Below are 16,698 nucleotides of genomic sequence, written 5' to 3'. Positions count from 1 at the left end.
AAGGTTTTGGATTAGGGTCTTTAACATGATTTATTCTGTTTTTGAGGTTTCCTTGCCTAGAGACCCGGCAATAGCCCTACTTAACGTTAAACCCCAAGAGCTCACCAATGCTCAGTTTCGCCTGTTCTCGTTCATAATGTTAGCTGCTAAGAGGACCTTAGCGGGAGCCTGGAAACAGAGGCAAATTCCTATAACCCCGGTTAAGTCCAGAGTTGATTGGATTATGTCCCAAGAAAAAATGACTAGTGTTCTATTAGATACCCATCAGAAGTTTCTGTTAACCTGGAACCCGTGGATTGAGTATAGATTTGGGACTGATGCTCCCGTTATCCTTTTTTTCCCTGTAGCCTTCTTAGGGTATATTTGGTCTCGGTGCAGGAGAGGTATATTTTTTTGTTTTATTATTGTAACACCTATTTGGGCTGCATAGCACACAAATAGTTAAACTGTCCAGCTAGCAGTAGAAGCATGGGTTACACGCGACTTCACACAACAGGGTCAGGGCCTTCGCCATGTGGAAGTGTTCCCTCTATGGTGTAGTGCAACTACATCCCCCCAGGCTACTGTGCATACAACAAAAGATGGGCGCCAGGAGGTTCTTGCAATAAAACAGAAAACGGTTTATTTAACTATGCACAAGGCAAGTGACCACAGGTTTAGTACTCACGCAGGAGCTGAGGCAATAGCACATTTCTCACACAGAGCTGCAGCCATTAGGCATTTCTCACAGAGGAAAGGTCTCCATTAGGCATTTGCAGTATTCACACATTCCCTCCTGGAAGTTGTCAGGAAAGCAGCTTCTACCCTACAGTCCCTCTTCACTGAGGTCCCTGACTGGAGGCAACACATAAAGCCTCTGGGAAGCTACTCCCTTACTGTAAATCCTTGTTGGAGCTTCAGCTGCTCTTTCTCTCTCACCTCTCTGCCTTTCTCTCCTAGAGAGACTATGACAAGTCTGCCCTAGTGCAACTATTCCTCATTCACGGGGTTACCTGGTCCCCGACTTCTTCTTCCAAAGCACATGGGCCTTTCTGGGCCTAGCTGTGCCCAGGCTCCCCTGAGCACACCCAGCTGGATCACCATCCACAGGCCAAAGAGGAAGTGGCCACTCCCTACACACACTATATAGCAGTGTAGCAGGGGAGTGTCATTCTCTCCTGGCAGATCACTCTAAGAAAAAAAGGTGGGGGCCTTAAAGCTGCAGGGCAGATTACCCAGTAGGGGTCCCTACATACACCCGGGGGAAAAACCCATTTCGTCCCGACAATGGTTTAAACATCCCCAACATATATCAACTTACAGTACCATCACATCCACTTCTGGTATCCTCTCCTAAGGCATACCTGGTAACAATGGTCACTGTAAAGGAAACACAGCATGCACAATACTGTATCAAACATTTTCAATTGCATAATAAACATTGCAGTTGGTCAACTTTATTACACATCAGCAAAAATACTTCTCCCCCTCCCAAGGGTCCACACAGGCCAGTCCTTGGGTGCAGAAACACTACTCAGCGAGTAGGTGAAGGCAGAAGAAATGGTGGTGGGGATCAATAGTCCTGAATTAGAACCCACTTAGTCCAGCAGTCCTTCCAGCCACAAAAAAACAAGCAAGCAGCACTCTAGGCATCTCACTCTGCAGGAGTCCATAGAAGAGCTGTAGCAAACAGAAGAATCCATCCTCCAGGTTCTCCTCTTCCATATCCATGATCCGGGATCACACATGAGCAGGAAATGGCTCCATCCGGGACATCCATCTTCCTCCCATCCAACTGACATCCGCAGGCCTTCGTGAAATTCGGGGCGAACCTCCAAGCCCGAACCCACGGCCAAATACTTTAAAGGAAAATCATACGATTCGAAGAATTCGTACGTTCCGTTTATCCACTTCGAAAAATTCGTACGATCCATTCGTACACTCCGACAAATTCGTACATCCATTCGTACGATTCGAACAAAACAATGCACAGCCTGGTTTTAGGGAATCGAGCCCCACGTTGGGCAGCCAAATGTAACACCTATTTGGGCTGCATAGCACACAAATAGTTAAACTGTCCAGCTAGCAGTAGAAGCATGGGTTACACGCGACTTCACACAACAGGGTCAGGGCCTTCGCCATGTGGAAGTGTTCCCTCTATGGTGTAGTGCAACTACATCCCCCCAGGCTACTGTGCATACAACAAAAGATGGGCGCCAGGAGGTTCTTGCAATAAAACAGAAAACGGTTTATTTAACTATGCACAAGGCAAGTGACCACAGGTTTAGTACTCACGCAGGAGCTGAGGCAATAGCACATTTCTCACACAGAGCTGCAGCCATTAGGCATTTCTCACAGAGGAAAGGTCTCCATTAGGCATTTGCAGTATTCACACATTCCCTCCTGGAAGTTGTCAGGAAAGCAGCTTCTACCCTACAGTCCCTCTTCACTGAGGTCCCTGACTGGAGGCAACACATAAAGCCTCTGGGAAGCTACTCCCTTACTGTAAATCCTTGTTGGAGCTTCAGCTGCTCTTTCTCTCTCACCTCTCTGCCTTTCTCTCCTAGAGAGACTATGACAAGTCTGCCCTAGTGCAACTATTCCTCATTCACGGGGTTACCTGGTCCCCGACTTCTTCTTCCAAAGCACATGGGCCTTTCTGGGCCTAGCTGTGCCCAGGCTCCCCTGAGCACACCCAGCTGGATCACCATCCACAGGCCAAAGAGGAAGTGGCCACTCCCTACACACACTATATAGCAGTGTAGCAGGGGAGTGTCATTCTCTCCTGGCAGATCACTCTAAGAAAAAAAGGTGGGAGCCTTAAAGCTGCAGGGCAGATTACCCAGTAGGGGTCCCTACATTATTTTTTTGTTTTTGTTTATTTTTTGTTTTCTTTTTATAAAATGATGCTTTTGTACCCCGTATGTTCATTTACGGAAGTACAAACCTTGGTTCGCACAACAAATGTTCGTTTACAGATGATGTATGTCTCATTACTTATTGTATGTACATTTTGGCATGCTGCTTTGTGTTTTCTGATAGCAGTAATTGACTGTACACTATTGTTGTGATGAACAATAAAAATTTATTGAAGTAAAAAGAACATATTGTATACAATTGAAATAAATTAGTTTAAACAATTTAAGAAGTTCTTATAGGTAATCAGCATTTATTTTGATACCTTATTCATACACATTTTCAGTTGTTTCAAATTTATTAGAAGATATATAATAAGCAACAGTATGAATTGTGCTGGTATTTTAATAAATGATCCTGCAAAGTTAATTATTATGGTTGTTTACATGCTATTGACGCTACTGCTTGAAGAATACTTTTTCACATTAAGATATATTTTACTGCTGTGTGTAAGTGTTAGGGAAGCTTTATATAGCGGTTTGTTCCACTGAGTACTAAAACCTATACCAGCACCAGATGCAGTTAATTAAGAGCTTCTATGAGAGCAGTGTAATGCACACTGGAGGGATTTTCAGAAACCAGTAATTTTCATCCAACGCAACACCAGGCAAGTGTGATCTCGGCATCTAAAGACCAATATATCAAGCTAACTTCAGTATGATACAAAACAACATCTGCATCTAAGCTAAGCAAATAATGCCTCTCCGGTAAAGTACAGTTAAAAATCAGCCCTTCTCATGTTTCCTGTTTTCTGCTCCAATTTCAACTTTTTCAACAAATCTTTGTGTTTCTGCTTTTACCGTCCCTTTTCTATACGTTTCTTTTATCCGTTTGATTACCTAAAATTTTTGTACTTGTTGTTTTTCAGTCTTACCTCTACTTTCTCTCCCTTCTACAAATCCCCCATATATAGCCTCCCCCATCCCTCTTTTTCTCTTTCCTCCTTTCTATTTTACTCTCCCCTTTTCTTCCACCCACTCTTTTTTTTTTTTCCTCCTTCTTTATAGTCTTGTGTTATCTTCTTCCTTTCAATCAAACACCTTTTGCCTCTTTTCTCTTTTTACTTTTTTACTCTCCCATCACTTATTATACCTGTTTTATGCTACTTTAACTATTGTTGAGTACTAGTATTTTGCTCCCGCTGTTCTAGTTAATGGGTATCTTAATTTACTTTGCTTGTGTGACTGCTTGCTTACAAAAATCCTTTATTAGATGTATGCATTCAGAATTCCTTAGATCATTTAATATTCAGGCACTGAAAGACAGGCCAGGACTGGTTATGCAGTGGGAGATTTAATTTGGAACTCTGTTAGCATATCTCACAATTAGCATTGCTGTTCATGTGTTTGGTTCCAGCAACTTCGAGCATTTTTAACCATAGTTTTAATTTGTAAATAATACATACAGTGTTTTTCTATTTATCCAAAATAGTAAAACCAAAAATATCAGTTATTTTATTTTACTATTATTATTTTTGTAAGAGAAAAGTTAGGATTAAGGTGTCTCTGGCGGTCCATGTAATTGAAGGCTTCTGGTTCTGGTACAGGAGACTCATGGAGATTATTTGGTGCTAGGGATGACTCCATCTGGGAGTTGGGGCCTAATCAAGGAGCTTGTGTTAGCTATAGGGATGAAATGCATTAGGACGATTAGAACATGTTGGCACATGTCTGTATGAGAACTAAACAAGTGAGTTCAGCAATTGTTAGTATATCATGCTGCCTCTTCATTAGTCATTAGTGGTTTCATTAGGATTTTTGAAACACTTAAAAAAACAGCAGGAATGAAAAAAAGAGCATAGTAATAAGAATGTTATAATTATTCATGTAATCCAAATGACTGAAAATAAAATATTGTTTTTTGTACTGTTAATTCTGTGTATTCTTTTTGTCATCTTTTATAAGTAGGCTTGTTCTGATTATTAAAAAGACAAATGCAGTTATAGTTTGTTGCAGAACTGGTGCTTTGTGTGTATAGTGAATATTAGATGTAAATAACATTTGCAAAGTATCTACATAACTTAAATTGTTTTTCCTTTAAATGGAAACATAATTAATAATAGTAACAAAAAAAAAGAAGTTGTCAGGGGGTCAGAGACTTGCATAATGCCATAGTGAGAGAAGAAAAACTGCACCTTAATAACAGGGTGTTTAGGAGAAGGACAGTCTTCTGTCAGCAGAAACCACAGAGATCATTGAGTAGACTTGCTAGAGTTTGAATGGTCTTATAAAGGTTGACAAGAAAGGCAAAGAGGGGATAAGAAATTTTAATTGTACTGTACTGGGATTGCAGTTCTTGCATCTATGTTACCAGTTATGCCGTATTCTTCAGCCACTAAGCGCAGGCAAACCTGCCAATGTTACAGCCATTTTTAGGACTCCATGATTGCTGTGGGACCCAATAATATCTAGTTACTCCACTGGGACCAAGTATAAGGTACTGCTTTATTATTACAGAGAAAGAAAAATTTTTTTTTTAAAAAATGTGAAATATTTGATTAAAATGTAGTCTATGGGAGATGGGCTTCCCCTAATTAAAAGTATTCTGGATTATTGGTTTCTGGATATATTATATTTTATATTATAGGTCATTTAAGGATAGTCTTATAACCGTTGTGTTGGATAAATATAAATTCTGTTTAGTAATCGGTCTGTTTGAATATTTTATCTATAATGGAAGATATAGCGTTAAATTTCATTATTTCATGTGTGCCTTTCAGACTTTATTTCTAAGCCAGAAATGTGCATAAACAATATTTGGTTTACCATTTTATGATGTCAAAACGCTTTACTGTTTTAAGCAGTAACAGATTTGCTGTATTTTTGCTCCAGATCCTTGGCTCGAAGTTGTTTATGCTTGTGATTTCAGTCCACGTTAATAATGGGTAAAAACATGCTCCTTATCTGTAAAACAATTACATTTGCCAACTTCCTAACCATGTCATAAGATGATGGTAATTACTTTTGCTTTGAGCATCTGTTAATACAGCATTTGTGCCTCTTCAGGTTCATGTGAAAATGGCCGATGAAGCAGTCTGTGTTGGCCCAGCTCCCACAAGCAAAAGCTACCTCAACATGGATGCCATCATGGATGCCATTAAGCACACCGGGGCACAAGCTGTGAGTCTGAATGAATCTTTCTGCTGCTGTTTCAGATATAGAAGACAGGAAAGAAAGAATTTGTTTTCAACCAAAAAAAGGAGGAGTAATAGAAAAGGGTTGAATTTTTTTGTACATTTGGTTTGTGTCACATGAGTTAAATGTGGCCGAAATCTTTACTGGAAATCAAAGGCTTTAAAGCATCTGGCAGGGCTAGTGGCAGTTCCTGCAGGTGGTGTTGGATTCAAAATTCACACCAGGGAGCAGCTTCAGTTCATTCCCAGATATACTAAAGGAGAAAAAATCCCAATTATGTTTAACTCTTTTTTTCTGCTGCTGAATTCATCCTTTTCTTATACATTGAATCTCTTATTCAATTCTTTGACGATATTATGATATTTAATTCAAGTATTAAAAATTATCCTGTTTATAAATTATTCATTTAATGATTTATTGTGTGTGATTGTTATATTGCTTTTTATCCTGGTTTGTCTGTACTTAAGCTAATTCACGATGTAAACTCCTGTCTAGTACTTTAGGGTTAAATAACATAAATGAAGAATTGAGTAAGCGCTTATTGTGATAACACCCTCTGTTTTTATTTTTTAGGTTCACCCAGGATATGGTTTCCTTTCTGAAAACAAAGAATTTGCCCGCCGTCTGGTAAGTTGAGTTCTTTTGTGATTGGTAATGAATCTTTAGCAAACGCACTAGCATAGCAGGGTGTTGTAGATGCATTCATCAGTGAAAGGTGTCTGATTATGCTCCTGGCTAAAAAGCACTGTTGTTATGGCCCATTTGGAGCTTAACCTGGCCTCATTACTGTATATTGTTCTAATAATAAAATCAAAACAATTTTCTAGCAGTTTGTCATAATACCAGATCATATTTTTTGTAAAGATTGAAAATCTTATTTATTTTATAGTATAAAGTATTTTTGTTTTTTAATACTATTGAAGAATTTTGCTAGTTTTGGAAATGCTATTTTTGGTAAAATGTATAATCATGACTATGTAATCACAAAAACACCTTATTGAAAATTCTGTTTACAATGCATTTCCATATATCACATTTATAAATAGTTACTTTAAATGAAGTCCGCTTTCATTTAGTTGTAAGGCTAAATTCTGAGGCTGAATTCAAGTTTGCTTAGAAGTGTTGAATGTAATAAGGTGTGATTGCTCCAAAACAGTGATAAAAACTATGGGGCCCACATACTAACAGTCAAATTTGTTTTTGGCCCACAAATCTCTAAGAATTTGTGGTTTTCCTATTTATTTATTTTTTTTAAATGTGAGATTTATTAAGTGTAAAAACCACGAGAACCACTAATACAAAACTTCACCCAGTAAAAGTTGTTGTGGTCCTATAGTATTCATTGAGAGCTGCACTATAAAATCACTAAAATCCATTTGATAGGCTATTTGGAGGCCTGTTTACATTTGATAAACAGGCCTCCACTTGTTAATAATAATTTGATTTGTTGGTATATATTGTAAAAGTTGTTTTTGACCAAACAAATGTGCTAAATCTTCTATTAATGGTAGCTTTGAGTTAAAATACACCCCTGTTTAATGTAAACGTAATTGTAAAGCATGCCAATTTTGTTTTCACCCAAGAGAGACTAAAGTAGCTGATCTTTAATCACAGGCTTGTGCATTAGTGATGTCTGGACCAGCCTGTAACACACAGAACTGCAGTTTGGGCCGCCTTCTGCAAAAAGCCTTAGGGTGGCTCCCTTCTGCTCTCCCTACCTCACACTGCTGGCTTCCGGATTCCGTTCCCTGAATTTATAGACTTGTACCTGCCCTGGTCGGGCGCACATCCATAAATAGAGGGGACAGAGAAGGCCAGGCCTGGTTCAGGTTAGGGTCGGGTACAGGTTAAGGTAAACTTGACCCACACATCACTATTGTGCATCTTTTTAAATAATTGACAGGGCCGGGGCCTCTACACAGTATAGTAATGCCAATGTTTTTCCTGTAGGGTTGCCACCTTGTGTGGTGGGGAACTCCAGGAATGGGGTGGGTGGATTAGATCAGGGGTGGGGAGATTGAGCAGGTGACAAGTGGTATTCTTTTATCCCTCTGGATAAGAAGCATAGCTGCCTGTCTCTTGGTATTAGTCTAACCCTTGACTAATAATGTACAAGGTCCTTTTCGTATCATTATATTCCAACATACCCTTGTGTCATTTTGATTTAGTTAATCAATGGCTCACCTTTACCTCCTGGACCAGGAAAACTTGTAAAAATGGAAATTTCTGCATTGATCAATGCACAGGTCATATGCCTAAAGACTTTAAAATTTTGACTCACTGAAATTGTTATCACCTGCTTTAGAACTGTTATATTGTAGAACTAAAATATGAAACTTGAATGTGCTTTGTAGAACTAAAATATGAAAATGTTATGTGCTTTGTAGTTTTCTATCTGTGTGGGTGAACACGTTTTTGGATCCCGGATCATAAGCCCCAACCCGAATCAGTGCAGTATTCTTGAAGTCAGAAGGCAAACCAAATACATTAGAGACATAATGAGACGGAAGCTGGGCTTTGTCTTCAATTAACACGTGGTGTGCTTGGTTAGCATGTAATCCCACTTGGGCTGACTTCTTCATTATAGTTATAATGATTTAAAGAAAATTATGCTATTTGTGAATGGAAAATTCTTAATTTAGAGCAGTATTTCGCACCTTTTTTCTTTCATTTTTTACCTTTGCCAAAAAACTCTGCACATGGAAGTATCTAGAGTAGAGCATAATTATGTAAATTATATTCAGTATTTTGTCTGTTGTGCAGATTTTTTAAGTATGCCTCATATTGAATCACATGTTTTACATTTTAATAAAGACAAAGATGGAAAAAATGTTGGTGAATAACAGGTTGGATTATCCTATTCTGTCTGTCCCTCTTTAATCGTGAGTTTATTATTTGCTTATTGAAATGACTTCTAGGGATGTCACCTTAAAGGGATACTGTCATGGGAAAAATTTTTTTTGAAAATGAATCCGTTAATAGTGCTGCTCCATCAGAATTCTGCACTGAAATCCATTTCTCAAAAGAGCAAACAGATTTTTTTTCAATTCAATTTTGAAATCTGACATGGGGCTAGACATTGTCAATTTCCCAGCTGCCCGAGTCATGTGACTTGTGCTCTGATAAACTTCAATCACTCTTTACTGATGTACTGCAAGTTGGAGTGATATCTCCCCCTCCCTTTTCCCTCCCAGCAGCCAAACAAAAGAACAATGGGAAGGTAACCAGATAACAGCTCCCTAACACAAGATAACAGCTGCCTGGTAGATCTAAGAACAGCACTCAATAGTAAAAACCCATGTCCCACTGAGACACATTCAGTTACATTGAGAAGGAAACACAGCAGCCTGCCAGAAAGCATTTCTCTCCTAAAGTGCAGGCACAAGTCACATGACCAGGGGCAGCTGGGAAATTGAAATAATGTCTAGCCCCATGTCAGATTTCAAAATTGACTATAAAAAAAACTTGTTTGCTCTTTTGAGAAATGGATTTCAGTGCAGAATTCTGATGGAGTATCACTATTAACTGATGCATTTTGAAAAAAACATGTTTTCCGGTGACAGGATCCCTTTAAAAGGTAAACTAAACCCCCCTAACTACAACGCCCCCCTCATCTCTCCCTTCCCTAAATCTATTGCATAAAAAAAGTGCCCCTATTTGAAAACCTGAGCTAAAAATGCAGAGCAGTGCAGTGGAGTTCCCAGGCGCCATCTTCTGTCCACGCAGACCATGCAGGTGCATGTGCAGTTGTAGCGGATTCCTGACCAGCTTCAGTTGTGCATGTGTCTGTGTGGCCATGAGACATTAAGAATGTTGAAATGGACAGAAGAGTGCGCCTGGGTATTGCGCTGATCGGTTTTGTTTTTTTCAAGTTTTCAAATAGGGGCACCATTCTACATCATAGATTGTGTGGGAAGATTACACAGATGGCTGAAGCAACCACCTGGTGAAACAACATTTCTTTCTAAACCTGATCTTCTCCATTCAAGCTTTAATTCTCTCTGGGTCTCATGAATTTTGGGAAAATTTGTCAAAATTCTCACATTCTTGCAGAATATTTTCTTGCTGAGTTTCACGATTGAGAAATGTTGAAAAGATGTCAGGCCTTTTTGTAATAGAGTATTTAGCATGTCTCTTAAGGGGGTGGTTAACTTTAAGCATGTTCTAGAGCAGGGGTCAGCAACCTTTACTATCAGAAGAGCCATTTTGCCCCCTCTTCCACTAAAGAAAAATAGTCTGGAGCCGCAAAACATAACACAGATTATAAACTTTTAAAAGTTTTAAAACAAACAGAAGTGCAGTGTGCATGTGTAGGACTACTTTGAAATAAATAAAACACTGAATAGCCCTATTAAATGCTAGTGTTCTCAACTGTTTAATGTAAATTCTGTTTCTGAAGTTCAATGCTGATCTTCCCTGTATTGTCTTGAGTTTGTGACCGCGTTAAGGACCATGATGAATCATCTTGCTGCTGCTCAGTCTTGCCTGTCACTCCTGGGACGTCTATACAGCCCTCACAACTGCTGGTAGCTTCCTGAGTGTGCGACTGCAGTAATATAACCGTTAACTTACCCCGGTCACACACTCAAGCAGCCGCCAGCAGGTGCGACGGCAGTATAGAGGTATAGCCAAAGCCACAAGACCGAGCCGCAGCAAGCAGGATAAAGAGCCGCATGAGGCTCCGGAGCCTCAGGTTGCCTACCCCTGTTCTAGAGTAACCAATTCTAAGCAACATTTCAATTGACCTTCATTGTTTATTTTTGTTATAGTTTTTATTATTTGCCTTATTTTTCTAACTCTTTCCAGCTTTTTTTCCACTGACCCCATCTAAAAAACAAATGCTCTGTATGGCCGCATATTTATTGTTATTGATAATTTTTATTCCTGGTCTTGCTATTCTGGCCCTCTCCTATTCATATTTTAGTCTCTAATTCAATTCAGTGCATGGTTGATAGGGTCATTTGGACCCTAGCAACCAGATCACTGAAATTGCAAACTGGAGAGCTGCTGAATAAAAAGCTAAATAACTTAAATGCGAAGGAAAGGAAAACTAAGCTTTTTCAGAAAAGCCTATATAAATACACCAGTAAACCCTCAAAGTAATGCTGCTCAAAGCCCTCTGTCAAAACAAACACTGCATTTCTTTCCTTCTATTTTGTACACATGGGCTTCTGTATTAAGGTGGCAATACACGGCCGATAAAAGCTGCCGACAGACCGTGTCGGCAGCTTATTGGCCCGTGTATGGGGCCCCCCGACGGGCTTCACCGATCGAGATCTGTCCGAAAGTCGAAATCCCGTCGGATCGCGGCCGCAGCTATTCGTTGATCCGGTCCCGCGATCCGACCGCCCGTTAGGCATCATTAGGATCCGATCGTTGGGCCCTAGGGCCCACGATCAGATCAGCCTGATATTGCCCACCTCAAGGTGGGCATATCGGAGGGAGATCTGCTCGTTTGGCGACATTGCCAAACGAGCGGATCTCTCAGTGTATGGGCACCTTTAGACTTCCTGTTTTCAGCTAAAACCTCCAGGGTAGGGCATGAGCATGCTCAGTTTGCTCTTCTCCCCCTCCCTCCTCCCCTCCCCTCCCTGGTGTAATCTGAGCCCAGAGCTATGAGTGAGCAGGGAAAGACTCTGGCAGGAAGTGAGGTCACACCAAGATAATATGGCAGCTGCTATCCTAAACTAACACAGACAGTGTCTAGAGCTGTTTACTCGGTTATGGTAAAGCATTCTACATAATAAATACAGTGTTATAGCTTGCACTATTGTGGCTAATCTATTGGCAATAAACTCTCTGTAGCTTTCCTTCTTCTTTAAAAACAACAAATAATGAAAAATTAAAGTCAATTGCAATTGCCTCAGAATATCACTCTCTACATAATACTAAAAGTTAACTCAAAGTTGAACAACCCCTTTAACAAGTCTTTAACACATCTAAAGTGTGAAAAAAAACACCCAAGAATATCTTTGTTGTTAGAATTTCCAACAACTGTCAAGATTTCATTTTATATGTGCTAAGACACAAACCATGCTGATGTCACACAGGACACTTGTCGTCCACATAGTGCCCAAATCCCACCCCCATGACTTGAATGGGTAATTCCTAATGGCACCAGTAATTTCTGAAAATGCTCTAATAAATTCTGTAAAGCTAGAGCTTTGTGGCACATAAAAGTGAAAAGCCACCACTTTTGGTCCCTCGCTGTGTAGTGATGATACCCCTTGGTTAATCTGTCAATTACACTTGTAACATACATCATATTCATCTAGCAGCCATGTGTGCTATAAAATTCTGCTAGGTATACAAGACGTGCACAGAGTGAAATATATTAAGTGATGAATGCCCCCATTTGCCCATTACAAATGTTCCACACTCAGATTAGCCCTCTGCCACCTACCGTTGTCGTGAATGTGAAATGTGAAGAGCACTTCTGCTTTGTAGCCCAGATATTCACATTTTTGAGGTAAAAAGTGTCAGTACTGGTATGGTCAGAAATTGCCTTAGCCACTTTCCATGAAAAAACACATTCACATATTTGGCACAAAAACACAACCTCAAAATCTGCCACATTTGTACTTCCCCAATAACGCTGTTACTGAATTTCAATTGTATTGTCCTGTGATATATTATTGCAATACATTATATCCTGCTAGCAGACACTTTCCATTCACATATAAATCAACTTTACTGACCAATTTACAAGCTTGCTCAGAAAAGTGTCCTGCTTAGGCTAGTTCAGATGAATGGGAACCTGAATATGAATTAGGATGTTTAACCAAAGAGCTTAGTTAATCAGAACATCCCCACTAACCTGGATCTCTATTGGAGAATATTCTGTAGAAACTTTGTTAGGGTATGTTGGTTGGTTACTTTACCAGCTACAGTCTTAATAAGGATTAAATGAGTGGAAAGTTTCCTCCTTGATTCAAATTACTTTTATGCAGCTTCTGTAATTGTTACTTAGTGGGGCTCATTTATAAACTTTGCGCAGGGCCGATTGGTTTGCACAGTGAATATAGGTAGGTAAGCCCTATTTTTGTTAAAATCGGTAGGTAGTTACTTGTGCAGAGCTGCTGAAATCAATCTGAATCTTTCTATATATTGTAAGCATTAAGTCTAATATATGATAACCTCTTTATAAAGCTTTTCGAAGTATGTGACATTTTTGTTTAGTGCCGTTGTATAGTGAAATTTGCTAAATTTAGCAAAGGTCCCTGAAGATGTAATGTAGAATAGTTGTAGACCAAATAAAGCAAAGAGACCGAGAAGGGGAATGCTTAAATAAAGTCTTGCGTTGCTTGTGAATCAAGTCTTTGCAGAGCTGGGTGGATTGAAGGTCACCATAAAACAAAACAGAACACCACAAAGAAGATGTCACCCTCCCCCCTGTAATTAATAAATACTTGATTTTTGTTTAAGGTGCATGAAATGCTGACAGCATTCAACAATCTCAATAGCTAAATGTAACTCTTCAACATCAAAGAAACCCAAGTAGTAAACTTTATCTATGAATGCATTGCTAAATGTGAAGGGAGGCAGAAGTAATTTGATGATTGCCAGGGTTTAGTTATGGACTGGACATTATCTAAAGCTATTGTTACACAGATCCCCACAGCACCATATTGAAGCACAGTGTGTGATATGCAAATCTGTTTAATTGGAAATATTTTTTTCTGTCGCTCATAACATTTCACAATCCACTTAGCATGACATCCTCTTCGATAATTTTCCCTGTTGCTTCTCTCTTAATTTTGTTGGCTTACAATTTAAAAACTTAGTGTATAATGGCCTTCCTTGCCACTTTGTATTTCTACATTGCTATGCAAATGAATTTGTACACTGAATATTTCTTACTGCTAATACAATTCGGGCGTTATTTACTAAAATCAGAATTTATCTCATAATTTAAATGAAAAAGCTTGACCAAACCCCCATCCTCGAATTGTCTTATTTATTAATGAAATAACTTAAATAAATTGGATCGGCAAAAAACCTGATAAAATCAAGCGAAGATCCGAATCGGATGCTTCTTTCTGAAGTTTTTCGCTTGATTTTTTCAGGTTTTTGCCTGAAAACCCTGACTTTATCGAATTATCAGGCTAAATCCAGAGCAAACCATTATTTGTAAGAGTCTACAAGACAAATATGTCTAATGATTGAAAGCACATGAACAAGTTAAAAGATGTAGGATCTGACTTTGTTCAAATTGATCTCTGTGATAGTGATAAGTTGCTGTTAACATATTTCATTTATGGCTATTCTTGTATAGTTGCATTATGTTTGTGATGATTAAATAAGTAAAAAAGAAATACAAAAATCTGTGACACTGTCACATGTAGACCTTTCCTGCTTTGACTTTACTGCTTTGGTCTAAATAAACAGTTTTTTTTTTAACCCCTCATTCTGCTGTTTGTGTAAAAATGCAGTTTATAAAACTCAGAGGAAGGTTGACAAGTATTGCCCTTCTAGCTGTGAGGCTAAGACTGATTGTTATGCAAAGTGTTCTGGAGAAACAAAGGGACTTGATAGGGCAATTACAGCCCATGGTTAAGATTACAGTAGTTGACATCTCCACAAATATTTTCTCATCTTTCTTCTTCTCTTTGACAGCTTTGATCAGCTACCAAAGGTTTTAAAATTTGTTTTCTGCTTGCTATAATATAAAGAATACTTTCAGATACATCACTAAACCATGGGAATTATTAACAGCATATATATATATATATATATATATATATATATATATATATATATATATATATATATATATATATTATTGATATTTTTTCTTCTCATTGCTATGGTAAGGATTGCAGTCCTCAGCAGCCTGTTGAAATATTCATTTTTAACAACATCATCATAGCACAACAACATCATCATAGCACAACAACATACAGATATTGAAACAGGGATATGAATATATTAATAGGAAATGGAGTAAAATAATCATACAAGTAATACAGATTTCAAATGTGTTGTCTTTATATTTTCTACTAAATACAGATGTGTATGTGCATTAAGAACCCTGTGGTGTCCCTATACATTCTCACACTATCTCATACTCTGATAGGTTCAGTTGCGATTTACACGTTTACTCACATAGCACATTTTTCTCATAACTGTTCGAGCCTACCAAAGCTTTGTACTGTGCCGAAGCCCACTGTGAAATATATATATATATATATATATATATATATATATATATATATATATATATATATATATATATATATATATATATATATATATATATATATATATATATATATATATATATACATTCACAAAGTACCTGCACTCCTTGATAAAGGCCCTAATGTGGGCTGAAACGTTGGACACATGAGTGATGTTAAAATAAAACTCTTTGATTGAAAACTTCGGTGTGCTGGTCCACTTTGAACATTATATATATATATATATATATATATATATATATATATATATATATATATATATATATATATATATATATATATATATATATATATATATATATATATATATAGTAAGAAAAAAGTAATGTAGGATACATGCATATGTATTGACAAATTATATTGTTTGAAATTTGAGGAGGTTCACAAATTAAGTGTATTCCAAAGGATCACCCTGGAAGTCCTCAATTACAGTTTCAGAAATTCTTATCCATGCTGTCCAGGAATTAATGAAGCCATGCTTTGTTTGTTCATAGTTGCAAACTAATTATGAATAAAGAATACAAATGTAGAGCATTTTCACTTGAATTTAAAGGGAAACACCACAGTAAGTTGTTACAGGGCTTCGGAAGTGACCAGGCAACACATCTTTACATACTTAAAGTGGGCTCTCCTGCATTTTAAGAATACCATAACTTGAGTAACTTATTAGTCTTTCTGGGCACCTTCTATTTGGAAGGAAAGTCTTGAACATATGGTAGCTATGCTTTTGAAACAAATGTTAAACCTCCTGTTTGAAACAGGAAAGGAAGGTTGTATTTTTGTCCTGCACATGTAGCTTGTCCTTGAGGTGGTTGCTAGCTGCCCCAGCAGGAGTGCTGTCTGAAGTGAGGTTATCATCTTATGGCAGAAACACACCTGGATAAATGGCTGCTGTTCCACTTTCTAGGAGGAAAGTTGATAGGAGATAAACGGGTTCATATCCTATGTTGTATAAGACTGCTGTAGCTGGAAAATGCTATAGACCATCCCCTATGGCCTATATCAGGGCTGTCCAACTGGCGGCCACGACCCCCCCTTTTGTGGCCCCCCACCTACCTGCTTTGTTTTCTTACCATGTGTAAACTTTAAGGGTAAGGCCAGACGAGGAGATTCGGGGAGATTTTGTCGCCTGTCGATTTATCGCCACGTCTTTTGCGCGACTATATCCCCGTACTGCCTCAGCGTTTTTTTGTTTTTACCCTAAATGGTTTCACTACAGAGATAAACTGTCCCCTACATTGTTTAATCCTCAAATTCAGACTAATCCCCTGTATTGTTCACACCTGTGATCCCCTGCATTGTTCGCAGTTGTGACAACTCATTGTTCACATCCTAAATCCCTGTACTGTTCAGACCCGAGACCCAGACTGAAACTGCCCACATTGTTCACCTGTTCACACTTTATACAAAATGCTAATGGGGCACCAGCACTGTGTCATGGTATGGCATATATCTTAGAGTGGTCCTGA

General features: G+C 38.5%; 1 protein-coding gene across 2 annotated transcripts in view; it reads left to right on the top strand.

Annotated features, from left to right (window-relative positions):
- The window catches only part of pcca.L (propionyl-CoA carboxylase subunit alpha L homeolog), a 261,425-nt gene that overhangs the window by 48,447 nt on the left and 196,280 nt on the right, over positions 1 to 16,698 (top strand). For both annotated transcript variants that reach the window (XM_041582406.1, XM_041582407.1), the window contains exons 5-6: positions 5,901 to 6,014; positions 6,603 to 6,656. In XM_041582406.1, the coding sequence (XP_041438340.1) occupies positions 5,901 to 6,014; positions 6,603 to 6,656 (168 nt within the window). The remainder of the gene's footprint in view (positions 1 to 5,900; positions 6,015 to 6,602; positions 6,657 to 16,698) is intronic.

The sequence above is a fragment of the Xenopus laevis genome, chromosome 2L (assembly GCF_017654675.1).
Source record: "Xenopus laevis strain J_2021 chromosome 2L, Xenopus_laevis_v10.1, whole genome shotgun sequence".
Lineage (NCBI taxonomy): Eukaryota > Metazoa > Chordata > Amphibia > Anura > Pipidae > Xenopus > Xenopus laevis.
Note: the sequence above shows the minus strand (reverse complement) of the source record. Positions and strands in the feature narration are given on the sequence as shown.